Source organism: Bacillus rossius, chromosome 1 (assembly GCF_032445375.1).
Source record: "Bacillus rossius redtenbacheri isolate Brsri chromosome 1, Brsri_v3, whole genome shotgun sequence".
In the NCBI taxonomy this organism is placed as follows: domain Eukaryota; kingdom Metazoa; phylum Arthropoda; class Insecta; order Phasmatodea; family Bacillidae; genus Bacillus; species Bacillus rossius.
This window is the reverse complement of record NC_086330.1, coordinates 345438803-345453981: the sequence shown is the minus strand read 5'-3', so window position 1 is coordinate 345453981 and position 15179 is coordinate 345438803. Positions and strand designations below refer to the sequence as shown.

The window sequence follows — 15179 nt, the reverse complement described above, 5'->3', positions numbered from 1 at the left end:
ATGAACTTACTTAAGTGCAGTTTTTGCTTAAAAAAAAAATTCAACACATGTTTCAATATACTATCTGATACTGTGGGATGGTTGAAAGTAGTATTGCATAAAATATTTGATTTCGCTTATAGAAATTTCCTGACCTGAAGTTCAAGTACGTGGAGGAGGATCACCCGGAAGACTTTTTCATCCCGTACGTGTGGTCGCTAGTCTGTCGATCATCTGGTCTCTACTGGAACCCTAACAACATCAAGATCTTTGTTTCTGAGCCCAGCCTGCTTGTTGTGTGACCTGATCGCCGTTTTGTTCTCTTTTTAAAAACTGATTCCTACTCTCTGCAGCTAGGCCGAAGTGAAGTGCAACAAGGATGTTGCATCATTGTTATTTATAGAAAAATAAATGTTGAGAAGTGAAGATTTTAAAACAGTTCATTTCTATAGCTGTATTAAAGAATCTTACTAATGGAGATTACAGTAGAATCCCGCTGATGCGACCCCTCACGGTTCCCGGAAAAACGGACTTATAAACGGAATGGTCGCAATAGAGAATTCGGGCCAATCCCCCCCCAAAAAAATCCAAGTACATAAAATACTCTCGCTAAATGAATTCGCGTCACGCGAGTTCGGCTATGCTGGCCGGCTTTGTTATTTTCGTTCAAAACGTGGCGAAGGAACTTGTGTGGATTAGGTAGAAAACATCTGGTTATAAACGAAAGATATAAGAACAATGCTATCCTGAAATGCTGTGACATGTTTTTGGAGTAGATAATCACAGCGACAGACTGACAGGATGCGCACCCGCCCTTGCCGTCAGCGATGTTTATTTTGACAGCTCAAGCAATTATCTTTTCCATGCCCCTTCACAGCGTAAAAAAAAAAAAAAACACGGAATGCAGATGGAAAAGTAACTATGCAGTAAAATAAATATATTTACGGCCCTGCTAAATTTTTCTATTCAATAAAATTCGAGGTATTAGTGATTTTTCAGCAGAAACTGCTGTGTGACTTATAAACAAATTGTATCATAATAACTTAAACTTATAAAGTATTTATTAGCGGCGAAGGACAGTCGTATAAGCCCATAAAAATATTTATTTTACCTAGAATGGACTATACAACCTGGCTTTTGCCGCACGCGGTGTGGGAGGGGAGGAGGATGCTGACAGTTTCTCACGCAGAAGGTTGAAATAATAAGGGAGGGAATGTGTTGAAATGTTAGTTGGTAAAGGAGGGGGGGGGGGTTGTTTTTACAATGTTTGTGGCTCTGGGAGGGATGTGCCTTGAAGAATTAATTAGCAGGGGATGGGAGAGGTAAGCGTCACATCACGTATGACGTCAAGCCGTCGGGCGGGTAAGATAACATGACAGCTGAGACGGCTTTTCGTGCGATAGTGGTGGCGCTGAGCTCGGCTAGACACTGCCGCGTGAACAGTCTAGAGGGGTGGTATCTATTTTTAGCCGTCTTTTGTATGCCTGCCTGCTTACAGTACAGCTCCCGCCAAGATAAACGTGAACACACAGCCCCCAACAAAGTGTAACAGACTTGTTTTTCAGCCGATTTTACTCAAATTTTCGACTTTCTCTGCTCAAATTTTTCACGGTTTCTCAAAAAAAACGGTCGTATAAACGGAATGGACGCATCAGAGGGGGGTCGCATCGGCGGGATTCTACTGTATTTGGAAAATTCTTTCATGCCTAACATAAAAAAAAATTGAAAAATATATTTTATACTATTAGTTTGAGCACACAACAAAGCTTTACTTTGTGAATCTTTAATAGTGTTGAAATATGTGTATTTTATATAAGCAGCAGTTTACTTGCATAAACATTTGTATTTGATTTTTACAGTTAGAACATTATCCAGAATTTAATTACAAAATTGTGTACTTTTCATGTACATTATACAGTCTGTTTATTCCTGCCCACAAAACAATAGTATTATACAAGTTGTAAGAGTTACTTGTCTTTTATGGCAGGTCATCTTATGTGGCAGTATGTACTAAGGTGTGTAAGTTTTGAGAATTGGAGTCAGAATTATATGGAGTTGGCATACGATACAGCCCTGCTAAGCGAGCACTAATTCACATTCTGTGACAACCTAAATGCAAACCATTAATTAGGCACTGTTTCAAATATGGCCTTAAATACAACATGAGGTTGGAAACTGTGAAAAATGCAGCTAGATAGAAATGTTTTTTTTATTTATTTTTTTTATTTATAACAATCAAGAAGTTGAAACAACCTACCTCGTATTATTTAAAAACTAGGATTACTGTAAACAAGAGTGATTTCATTTTGTAAATAGTCAAAAGCCCTGCAAGAATGATAAAATATCACACGTGTTGTAGAATTATTAACCATACTTGAATCCACGAATGCTTTAAATAGCATACGTTAGGTTTGTAAGACATGCATCATTTTTATTTTGTTAGCAGATTTATAATTTTTGACATGGGTTCAAAATGCAAAAAGATAATGCTTTGATAATGAAAATGACTGTTTCACACGAATTTGCTGGTCAGTGATACTATAACATTTTGTTGTGCCAATAGAAGTGTTTGCAGCATTTAGTGTTGGCTACATTATTTAAAAGTTTTCCATCATCTCTAAGCATTAAACTGATTTACACCCTTGTATCTATTCTTATAACATTGATAACGTACACCATTGGGGTTGGTGGGGGTTCGGTATTTGAACCATACATGTGCCAAGGCACCCGTTAAAACATATTGGACATCTCAGGCTTTAGAAGCTATTGACATGAGCTAGGTCTCCCATTCAGACCTAGCTCTCTTTGCTTACGTAGACATTTATATCGGAATGGCTTATCATTGAAAAACTGAAATGTATGAAATTCCTTGCCCAAAAATCCTGCACTTTCTACTAACTATTCTCAGTTCAGTTATAATAGTTATTCATAGCAAAAAAATTGGTTTTGAAGATATTGGACTCTGATGTATTAATGTATAAAAGCCATATGTGGGTTCTTTTAAATTGTTTTCGTTTAGAGAAAACCCCTTTTATCCTTATAATACTAATCTATACAAGCTATTTAGTTGGTACTAGCAGTACTTGAGTGAAAAAATTCCAGTAAACTCTTAGTTTTACTTGTCTTTCCTGACCACTTCCAAATTCCATGACTTTTCCAGGTTTTACCTATCTTCTATACTAGTGGCAATCTTGTGCATATCTGAAGACAGTATGACAATATACCAGTTTAAGACAGGTACCATTAGTGGTTTTGGAAGCACCCAGTTATTTTTATATACCTAGTTTGTATTTTGTTATACACTCAGAAATGAATCATTAATATTTTAGATAAAATCCAAATGAGTTTTATTAGTTTTAAAATCACTGACATTATTATACCTTTTCATTCAGAAAATCAAGCCATACGTTCACTTCCTGAAGCTGAAAGGCTCTCATCCTAGGCGGTATATGGGGGAAGTGAACTGGTTTTCAGGAAATATATGCCTCTTGTGCTGAAATGAAAACATGTGGGCGTGATGAGTCGTATTGAACAAATAAAGATGTCGTCTATCAGAACGTACTGTATCTTTGGTATGATCACAGTCACATAACTACTAAACCTTAGATTAATAGTTATACGTACTCTCAGAAAAAAAAATCTTTTAGAATGAAATAAATATTTTTAGTATAAACAAAATTGGAATTTGTGCAAATCACCAAAGTACAATTTCTTTTTCCTCAGAATCTAAGTACAGTTTTAATGTTTCCATGTCAGAGAAGAAAATTATTTTAATATTTTGTAATTTTTTCTCTCATGACCTAACAAAACAGAAGAATTTACTCACCTATTGCTGCAAGATTCGCCCATGTAAGCAATGGGGTTTTCGTCACACTTGCCGCTAGAAAATGTCTTCCAGGTAGTACACTCACGTGCAGGGAAGGATTTCCCGTCTGTGACCGACTGCTCGTAAATGTCTACTGCTCTCATGTGGCTGCAAATACCTGCCAAGTGGAGTGTAGCACACCAGTTTGATATACAAGTATCTGTCAGAAATCATCCATCCTGTGGACATTGAAAATTGGCTCACCAGCCTGTCGCTATGGAGCTAACGGGTGGGACAAACACATTGTAACAAAGATTCTGCTACGTATTTAATTGGTGCTGAACATTGCTCACGATCTGTATTGATTTGTTGAGAAGTTAAAAAAATATAGTAAGGTCAGAATTTATTGTTTATGCATTTTAACATTTTAAGTCAATCTGGCAATATAACAAATATATTACAATGCACAGTTTGCACAGTTCTCATTTTCAAAGTACCATTACCGTCAGTCTAAAAAATAAAACTAACATAATTATTGTTTGATCAAACTGATATAGTTTTGCTTCAAATAAGTACAATGTTGTTAACATTTTAATGTTTAATTAATGTTAGTGGTACGAATTTCTACCGGCTCAAGAATTTTTGATTAAAATTTAAAATATGTACATACCAAATTTAAGACATTAAGATACTACATAGTATCAAAAGTTACTGATACTGTTTTGCAACCAAAGTTTTGTTGATTCCCCTGTGTTTTCCAGGTTTTTAAGAAACCTTTCCAACATCCTGAATTTTCTTCCCCCCCCCCCCCCCCCCCCCCAGATTTTCTGTGCCTGCGAGAACCTCATTTTATTAATGTTTTATTTTTTATTTTATATAATTAAACAGTTTAAATCAATGTATCATCTTCACACCATGTGGTACCGGGTTATATTTTTTTCCAATTAAATTACAAGTACCTAAACTCTTATGCTTGTGCATTCCTCCCCCTTTTTTTGAAATTGGCCCCGTCTAGTTTGTATCGTACATAATTTAGAGAAACACTGTCTCTGATCCATTTTCATGCCCTTTTGGAACTTTGTCACTCAAGCACTTAATTGTTTATACCTGCAGCTTTTTCTCTGTATGAACAATGAATCATATGTGTTGAAACCTTTTTATTATGTTTATGTGTAATCATCTCAGCTATCGGTGTACAGCAATTGATAGTAGTAATTTCGTGAATGAAACGAAAGTTGATTGGAATGGAAATGTGTAAAAACGATGCTGCCATCTGTGGAAGTTTCAGAAATCTAAAAGATGGCGGACCCACGTGATTCATTCGTATAAATTAACTTTCACGAACATCAGGGGGTTTAATAAGCGTATAAGTGTGCCAAACTAAATGTTAAATAATAGTACAACTATACTTTAATACTTTACATTACAGTGTATAGTCAAAAAAAGAAATAATGACAACTTAAAAAATACAGCATTCATCATACTGTAGAAACACAATAAATTGTTTGTCCACATTTATTCGACGCCAAGTTGAATAAAAGAATTTTGTGATGAAAAGTTTACTGTTAAATCTTAAATGTTGAATCAGCTCAATAAGGTTAAGCATGTAGGAAGTACGTATTTACAGACTGATTTCAGTCATTTAGGCATAAACAAATATACATTCACATACTGTGAATGTTTAATGTGTTTTAAAATCTTTCAGTTTAATATTGTTTTAGTTTTTCAAATGGACTGTAACTTTTATTTTGAAAAGTAATTGAAAGAAAGCCCTGCATTCGTAATGCTTTAGAGAAATGACAAAATGTTAAATATCTTTGATACAATGTTTGTTCGAACACAATTTTCCTGGATAATAAATTATAGGTTTTTTTTTTTAAGTTTCTATTCTATTCACAAAATGTACTCTCGGGTAGTTTTACTACCATAAGTCCATAATGTTTACTTTGGCACACAAAATACCCTTAGTACTTCTGCCGATATTTGCGAAACATGTTTACACATCACTGCTGAGCACTGACAGACTTGCTCATAATTTTTTTAACTGGAAATTTATTTATTAACTATTAAATATTTAGCCAACCAAAAATTGTTGGATTAAATGTCATGCAAATACCAGGGTACAATTAGTTACAGTAATTAATCTGTTACTTTTTTCTATGTAAACTTGTTTAAGCCTTTACGTGAATATTCCTACTGAAGAAGCTTAATAATTAACAATGAACTGATTTAAATATATATTTAAAATGACTGGCAATATATGCAATGAGAAAGCATGACTTTGTATTTGGTAAAATGAAGCTCAGAGTGCGGAAAGTCTGTACGTTACCCATGTCCGAAGTTGAACATCCTGGCTGGCTCTTCCCGCCGTTGACGTAGAAGTCGACATGACCCAAAGCCTTCCTGATGCCCAAGCCCCCGACATTGGTGTGAATTAACTGCACGAAAGCTGCGTCTGTGGAGTCGACCTTGTCTTCCATGCCAGGGGTCGTGTAGCTAGGGCCTGCGGCATCCAGAGCTACAACAGGCAGGCAACAAGCTGTGCATAGCTGTACAACATCAAACAAATTCACCAACTTTCAAACAGGTTGTATGGAATACCTGTCTAAATTTCATCATGCATTATGTGGTTGTATTATTCAATAGATTGATTACAGCAAAATTTTTGTGTCTTGGTTTGGACCAATACAATTTGACAAAATGTTTGTACAGTTTCAGGAATGTAGGCAAGACTAGAATATTTTCTGTAAGTCTCTTTTAGGGTCTCACTCCACACAAATAGAAATAACAAAAACTTTAATTTATATATTTACTCCATTCCAAATGAAGTCTTATTACAAATACTCACAGTAAATTGATAGGTTTTTATTTTTTTCATTTAGTAATTATTTATTGGTTGGGATTTTCATTCCATCAACAAGTATCACTGATGTTGAGGAACAAATCGGCCACGGGTTACAGTATGTAGGGACAATATTATATGATGAATTGCGATAAAACCAAAATAACACAGAAAAGCATGTCGATACACACTATAAAACCAAAATGCAACTGAAATCACAAAATAATCAGCATTTTTGATAAAAAATTTAACTCACGCTGATTACAAAAACTGATGGAAAGTGATATTTAGCATGAAGGTTTTACCAAATTAATGTAGTAAATAGACTGAATTTTTTTTTACCTTTTAACTGTAATTAATAACTAATTTTTACATTAAGGCATTGGTACATTTCTTAAACACACTTTACTTGCAAATTTATTTCTATTGTTCCGAGTAGTTAGAAAATCTCATCACAAATTATTATATCATAAAAGCATCATTTATTAAGTCAAAATAAACTGTTTTTATGGAAGAAGTATTTTGAAACATTTAAGTGTTAAATTTTTTTAATATAATGCCATATTTATAAATAAAAGAGTTTATTAAAAAATAAAAACACCTAAATCTCCTTTGAAAATGAAACTAGCCTAAAAATCAAGCGATAAAATCTTGTTCGTAACAATATGGAACCATCCTAGAATTTGCATGGAGCAATTTAGGTAAACTTAAGTAAACTAAAAACAGAATGACTGGATCGAGTTTCAAACTCAAACCCTCTGAAATGTGAGTCCAGTACAGTCTAGATTTTTCTTTACTTGTAGGGTTTGAAAATTTGTGCAGTAAATAACAGGGACCTTGGTTTCTTTCGATGGCCATGAGTGAAACAAAAATGTATTTCCAGATTGTTACACTTATTTTCATGCTCTGGTGACGTCACCACTTGAATAAAACAAAACTACAAACGCACCACATCTCAGTACTGACCCGTGACTCTGCCGACCGTGCCCTTGGTGACCTTGCTGGCGGCGATGCCCGCCATGTGGCCCCCCAGGCTGTGGCCCACGATGTGCAGGCGTGCTGGGTCCTGGCCCGCCCCTATCAGAGCGTCCGCGAGCTGGGCCAGGTGGGACCCCACCACCTCCACGTCTTTCCGGGACTTGGTGAACATGCCGGCCGCCAGCCTGTCCCACTCCACGATCACCGCGTTCGCGTCTCTGCTCTTCAGGTAGGCTGTCCACGACACAAGCACTCGCGTCCGACACGTTTCGTCTGTCCGTACACAACGCTATGATAAACGTCTAAAGAGAAGTTGTATCAGTACTGACTCATAGGCACCAAGTACAGTAAAAGGTCTTTATCCAGCATTCTATGGTTCAAAACATTCCGTTGTGGATTTAAGCTGACTATCTTGACTGCCACGTTGCATTACTGTGCTGATGGCATTTTCAGTTGGCTCAAAGTTTTTAGTTACTGTCGGTTTTATTTTCAGTACAATTGTTCCTGTTTTCTGGTGGATTATATTTCACCGGTAATTTTTCGTAATGATTTTATTGAAGAAGACTAACACTCAACTGAAATTTTTTTTCTTTCTAAGGATCAGCTTATTGAAACTTGTTTTATATACAATTGTATGTAAAATTAATTTTGATTCAACATTCCTGTTAAAACTATTTATGTTTGATAATCCAGCAAGATTGCTAGTTCCACATTTGGTGGTTCTGAACATGCCTTATTAAAGGTTTTTTACTGTATGAATATTATATAAAGGAAAATTTTTTATCTAAAATAATTTAATTTTCCATACCATTTTTTACTGCCATAAATGTTGTCCTGTTGCAAAGCCATCCATGAATCAAAAATATAGTTTCCTTCTGTACATCCACTGCTTGCAATGTTGAAGTATCATCTGGATTCAAAAGCAGCGGAGTGTCGATATTGTTTCTAAAAATATACATATACAAATAAAATACAAAATTTAATTTCATTACTAAACTATAATAGCTAAAACTAATAAATTTACTAATTATATTATAATACAAAATTTTGCATTATGTGTTGTTTATCTAATGGGTAAGTATACTTTCTAAGAAACTACTCATGTACCTGGAATTTTGAAGGTTACTCAACTGCCTGAAAGCCCAATATACCAAATAGGAACAAACTTCATCAGTAAACACTGACTTTCGGACAGCAATAAAAAGTATTTTGATACAATTTACTAGTGGAATTATGGTAGGTAGATTTAAATATACACCTTGTCAAATGGTCTTAGACACATAAGCGACCATAGTTAGACCAAACATTCTATGGAAAGGTGGAACCATTAAAACATTCCAGTAGAATTCTTCACAAAACTGTTATCAGTGAAAATAAAATGTTGCATACTTCATTACTGCCTCTTTTGCTGACATTTTATCCTTAGGACAGACTATGCTGGCTGCAGAACTTTAAGCTGCCTGAAGGTTGAGTGGCTACAACATTTACGGGAGTTCATCTTTGAAGTACAGCACTCGGTAAGTCACTTCCATAATGCTGGTGCTTTATCAAAGAGGCCCTATAGACCAACTTGTTACCTTTGTGATTACCCATAATAGAAGAACAGCGAAGATTTGACGGTAAGAATGATGAAAGTAAAGTGCTATAGTGTATGGCTAGAAACATTCCTGTAATGATTTGAATAATATAACATAATACTAGTTATATTAAATTGCTTTGCAAAAGTTTTTTTTGGGTTTCCAAGATGCCAATAAAAATCAAATTTTTACCAATAATAAATGACATAGGGCTGACATATCATCTGAAGACAATCTCTTTGAAGTGGTGACAAATTACAATAGCCAGCGGATACAGGAATTGTTTTTGGAGGGAAGTTGAGGAGTATATTGGAAAAACCGAAAAAAAAATAAAATTTGAGCACGTGTATAAAAAACGGACACCATTGACACTTAACACACTAACATATGGGCCTACAGAACATGTATTTCGCTGATACTTAGCAAATTTGTTCATAATGCCACTGTAACACGTATTCTCAAATTTTCGGGGCGTCATTTAAACTCACTTGACTCAAGGACGGACTGTGAAAGCTACCGTTTTCCAAGACGAAGATAATCTCGTTGAGAATGACGGACTAGTGCAGTAAATATTGAATCACATTATATGGTCAGTAGGGGGAGCACGCCGGTTCTGGGACACTGTAAACAAAGCGACAGGTGCACCTGCACCTGTCGTGCACCTGTCCGACAGGTGCAGGTGCACGACAGGTGTTTTTTTGACAGGTGTTTTTCCGACAGGTGTTTTTCTGACAGGTGTTTTTCTGACAGGTGTTTTTCTGACAGGTGTTTTCCTGACAGGTGCTTGTCTGGGTTGGTGACGTCACGTGGAGGGTGGTTGGGTGTATTGATCGTGAGCCAACTTCGGTAGGATCGATATATCTCGTCGGGTAACTTCGGGTGTGTTCGTTGCGGAGGGGATGGTGGAGGGTGAGGGTGTGTGTGTGTATGTTTCTAAATGAGGGAGCTAGGTAGCGCTAGTGTCGCGCGCCGGAATTATTTTTTACAAGTATAAAAATGTGAGGGGTGGCAACGGTTGGATTCGAACCTTCGTTTCTGGATTGTTAGTCAATTCAATTCAATTCAATTCAAAAGATTTTTATTTTTCATTGACACATTTTTACATTTTCAGTACAGTGTGGCATGCCAGCACCAGGTGCTCCTTTGCCAAAAAAAATATACTTTTATCAATTACGGTTACACTTTACAAACACAAACACAACAATATTTACAGAATTACATAAGTTTTGCAGATGTTATTTAAAGGAAAGTTTAAAAACCGTTAGTCCGTCATGCTAACCACAGGACCACGAGACCATATTGGAGAAAATAATTTCAGATGTTGTATATATATACTTATAAAACATGTTTATTTATTTTTAAAGAGAAGGTATATATTTTTTTATAGTGCTAGTCGGCAAATTTAAAAATGGGCGGCCGCCATGTTTATTTTTTTATAGTGTTAAGCGGTAAATTTAAACGAGGCGCATCGGCTGCTATGCGGCCGCCATGTTTATTTTTTTATAGTGCTAGTCGGCCAATTTAAACGGCGGGAAATTATAAAAAAAATATGTATAGTGTCGGCTGCTAGTCGGCCACCATGTTTTATATTTTTTTTATATTGCTAAGCGGGAAATTTAAAAAAAAACGGGCCGGCCGCCATGTTTATTTCAACATTGGGAAAAAATAATAATAATTTCGACTGCTAGGAAGTAACCAGAACAGTCAACTTTGGAAAAAAAAATTAAATAATATTATATATATATGTATGACAATCGATTGCTGAAAGTCGCCATCTTGTAGTACAGCATACCAGGCCGCCGTCTTGTAGCATAGCACACCAGGCCGCCATCATCTTGTAGCACAGCATACCAGGCAGCCATCTTTTTTTTCTTCCCCATTTATAGTCATTGTTTTTGTTTTTTGCATTTCTCTCAAGTTTGAATATAAAAGAAAGTATTATTTCGTCAGCCACTACTCTATGACTATAGTAGTAGTAGTAGTAGTAGTAATAGTAGTAGTAATAGTAGATGCCAAATTTTGAAAAAAAAACACACACTGAAGTGTAGCTATGTTTTCTTATAGTACTAGACCAGTATAGTTATAGTATGCTTAATTTGGTGTGTAGCATGTCTGTCTATAATAATAATAATAAATAAAAAAAGCTATAGGCATTACTTATGCTTATAGCGTGATGATAAAAAAAATTATACTTTACGTATTTCAGCGAATTAAAACTAGGATGGGGGGGTGTTGTGTGTAGTAGGTGAAAAATATTATAGTATGTATGGCGCCACCGGTTGCCGGCTCAAGATTGGGATTGACTAATCGATTGTGAGCCAACTTCGATAGGATCGATAAAAAAAGTATGCTTATTACGTCACTTGTCATTTAAAAGAAAAGGTATTGTGCAATTATAGGCATTATATATTTAAAAAAAAAAAAAATTAAAATGTATGTTTTCCCAAGGGGTGTTGGAGCCGCGCAGACGACGATGGCGCGTACTCCCAACGGCCCTTTCGTTCGTCCCCCCCTTGTGTAATTTTTTTAATTTAAATAATGACTCAGACAGCCAGGTGTCCGCATAGGGGACGCCGCTCGCAGAGGGGTGCCGGCTGCAACCGAAGACCGCTTCGAACCCTTCGTCCTCCATTGTCAATTTTTTTATTTAAATAATGACTCATACACTGGCAGCTGTCCGCTCGCAGAGGGGTGGTGGCCGCCGCAGCCGAAGAGAACTGTATACAAATGTAATTTCTTCCAAAGTTAAAATATAAAATTTATTTTCCCCAACACTTAAAAAAAAATATTACGTCTATCTGGTGTGGTAGTTACCTGTACCTGCCATTTGATTAATACCAGGTAAAAGTAACTTGTAATAATAATAATAATAATAATAATCTTTTGCCATAGTCTCGGAAAATATTACGTCTACCTGGTGTGTTAGTTACCTGTACCTGCCATTTGATTAATACCAGGTAAAAGTAACTTGTTATAATAATAATAATAATAATAATAATATTTTGCCATAGTCTCGTTTACGTAAATGTTTCTGTTCAACTATAATGTATGTATGTATGTATATATTATTTTTTCACACAGCAGTTTTTTTTTTTACGAGTAGCGCATTGCTACAAAAATTATATTAAATAGTACGTTTATTTTTCCAAACAAAAACAGAGTTTTAAACATTAACAGCAGTCTACCATGACCGCATAGTTCTTTACACGTATTACCAATTTTCTGCATACTAAGTTACCAGCCACAAGTAACACATAATGGGTATTGAAATAATGTAGTCAACACAACGATATTACTTAGTTTAAAAAAATTTTTATTTTTTACCCCCTCCCCTACCCCGCTGGGCGTCCATTGCCATCAGTTTGGCCACGACTTCGCCGCTAGGCAGAGCCTGCACCTTCTGCTTCGTAGCAGGTAGCCGGACCCCTCTTTTTTCGTCGGCTGTTAGCGGCCGACCCCAGGGACATGTCCCAGAGGGGCCCGCCACCAACAGCAGCGGCGAAGTCTTGGCCGGCGGTGTTGGAGGAGGAGGGGGAGACGACGGCCCTTCCAGCAGGTCTTCTGCGAAGAAGGCCGCCGCAATGTCGGCTGGTATACTGGTCCCCACACCCTCCTCCACCTCTTCCTCGAAGAAAGAGGCCGCCAACACTGATGGTATCCTTTCCATTTGTCTTGGGGTTGGGGAGATCTGTAGAACGTCACACAAATTTCAGGCATCTTATCAAGAGGATGATTTATATAAATTTAAAAAAAAACAGGGGAATATTTTATTTTTACATTTAATCAGGATAGATTGAATATACTTTGAGAGGCAACTTGAAACAAACTTTTATTTTTACGTTAAATCAGGATAGATTGCATATACTTTGAGAGGCAACTTGAAACAAACTTTTATTTTTACGTTAAATCAGGATAGATTGCATATACTTTGAGAGGCAACTTGAAACAAACTTTTATTTTTACGTTAAATCAGGATAGATTGCATATACTTTGAGAGGCAACTTGAAACAAACTTTTATTTTTACGTTAAATCATGATAGATTGCATAATATGCAAGCTAACATGGTAACAGGGAATATATTTTTTTTCAAAAACATCTCTACACATTTTCTTTAACATACCGACGGTTTTTCTCTCCACACGCATAATGGAAAGGATCATGGCACGGTGCGGTGGGGGGAGGTGAACACACCCCTCTCGGGATAAGTTTTTTTTCTTTTGTGTGTGGGGGGAGGCGGAAGAAGCGCTGTTGTTTGCCTTCAACCCCCACACACACACACATATATATATACACGCTTGAAAACCCTCCGAGCAGGGGAGGAGTGGTGAGCGCTGTTGTGTTCCTGCAACCACTGCTCGGAGGTTACGTCAGCAGTGTTCGTCTCACTGGTGAACGTAATCAGAGGGGAAAAAAAATGGAAATATGTACAATGATTAGGAGGGATCGGGCGAGGCACGAGTTTTAAAAGGACACAGATCTTTATGTCCCCAAGGTAATGTGCTGACACCGTCTTCAGAAAGCCAACGCTTATCGTCTCCTGAAGACAGTGCTACCTTGTTCACTCGCTCCGTATATACGGCGTGGCCTCGCGAACGGAAATGGTATTGACTGCCTAGAATCCGTGAATTTTTAAGCAAGCAATCCAGGTAATGAGGGAACAGAAGTGATCGGATTACGTTGGCCTTAACTCCTTTTGCTTTACGCATACAAGAACCATCCTCCATCTTGTATGCGTAGAGTTTCGAGCGAAGACCCACGTATTCCGTAATGATCTTGCCAGCGGCTTCATCTTTCATCACCCCTGTTACACCCTTGTTGACTAAGGGGAAGCGTTGATCATTACCTGGCGCATAATTTGACGTGTCGAAACGTGAAGCTAAGTCGGGTCGAATGGAATCGTAAACGTTATCACACTGAACGTGGTAAATTAACGAATCAGTGTCCGAGTACAAGAGATGCAGAGACTGTGGAGGGAATTTTTTTTGCATGTAGTTATAATGAAAGTCGTATAAAATCAATTTTGACAAATCTAAAATGGCGACACCCGTGTACAAAGGTTTATCGAAGGTTATCGAACCTTTCTGCAACTCTATGAGAACTAGATTTTCATCGACGATTTGCCGACCCTTGAATGTCGGACGACCAATCAGCTCGGCTGCCCCATAAATACTTTTGTAACACGAAGCGATGCGAATGTCTCTGTGTTTTCTAGAATCCTCTAAACTTTTCCCGTAAACAGCATTCGATAGTAACTTATAAAACGATTTTTCGAAGGGATTCGCAGCCTGGGCACGACGCTCAGCATTAAAGGTTATGTAATCTTTCATCCAGGCCGCCTGTTCAAACCGCAGCACGCGGTGAACCTGGCCGATGACCGCCCCATACCGAACGTAGTGCCGCAGTGTTTTAGCATGAACAACATGATTATTACGCGGCGCGAGAGTTAACAATAATTTACTCATTCGCCCGTTTGGCGGTACGCCATTCACAGGGGCCAGAGGCAGATCTGATAGGCGGTCGTGACAATCATCGGGAAAGGTCAAATCCACTTCCGCGAAATATGACGTATCGCCATCTATGTCAATGGCGTTGAAATCCCAACTCGCATACCCATCCCTGGGAACCCACTCAAATTTGCCCACAGGAAGTTTATCTAACATTGTGTGAGCATACAAAGCGTTTACATCGAAATAGCAGATGTACGAAGACGGAAGGCTCGGGTCGTGAGTGGACATGTGAACATTATTGGCTTTTGCGTGACGTCGACTAACGTTTGTTATACCTCCACGAACGGCTGACTCTAGGAAGAGGTATATATCCGGGTCGGTTATCAGCTCAAGACGCGCACCGGTTTTAAATAAAAGTGCATCCCATGCGAGCGAGGGAGCGGTAATGTAATGGGCAGGATCTAATGAATAATATTGTAAGCAAACGAAACGAAACGATTCGAATATGTCGGCCAGCAAACAAGTATCCACCTTAAGATAACTAAATGCG

At 37.4% G+C, this 15179-nt stretch overlaps 2 protein-coding genes across 5 annotated transcripts in view; one reads left to right on the top strand and one right to left on the bottom strand.

Moving 5' to 3' along the window:
• The window catches only part of LOC134528166 (dymeclin), a 31599-nt gene extending 31194 nt beyond the window's left edge, over positions 1-405 (top strand). Inside the window, exon 15 of the mRNA XM_063361538.1 lies at positions 123-405. Within this exon, the coding sequence (XP_063217608.1) occupies positions 123-281 (159 nt within the window). The 3' untranslated portion in view covers positions 282-405. The remainder of the gene's footprint in view (positions 1-122) is intronic.
• A 2897-nt stretch (positions 406-3302) lies between these two features.
• LOC134528171 (lipase member H-like) overlaps positions 3303-15179 on the bottom strand; it is a 57625-nt gene continuing 45748 nt past the window's right edge. For all 4 annotated transcript variants that reach the window (XM_063361547.1, XM_063361545.1, XM_063361548.1 and 1 more), the window contains 5 exons: positions 8413-8549; positions 7593-7838; positions 6114-6302; positions 3806-3962; positions 3303-3472 (listed from right to left, as the gene is read on the bottom strand). In XM_063361547.1, coding sequence (XP_063217617.1) covers positions 3418-3472; positions 3806-3962; positions 6114-6302; positions 7593-7838; positions 8413-8549 — 784 coding nt within the window. In that variant the 3' untranslated portion in view covers positions 3303-3417. The remainder of the gene's footprint in view (positions 3473-3805; positions 3963-6113; positions 6303-7592; positions 7839-8412; positions 8550-15179) is intronic.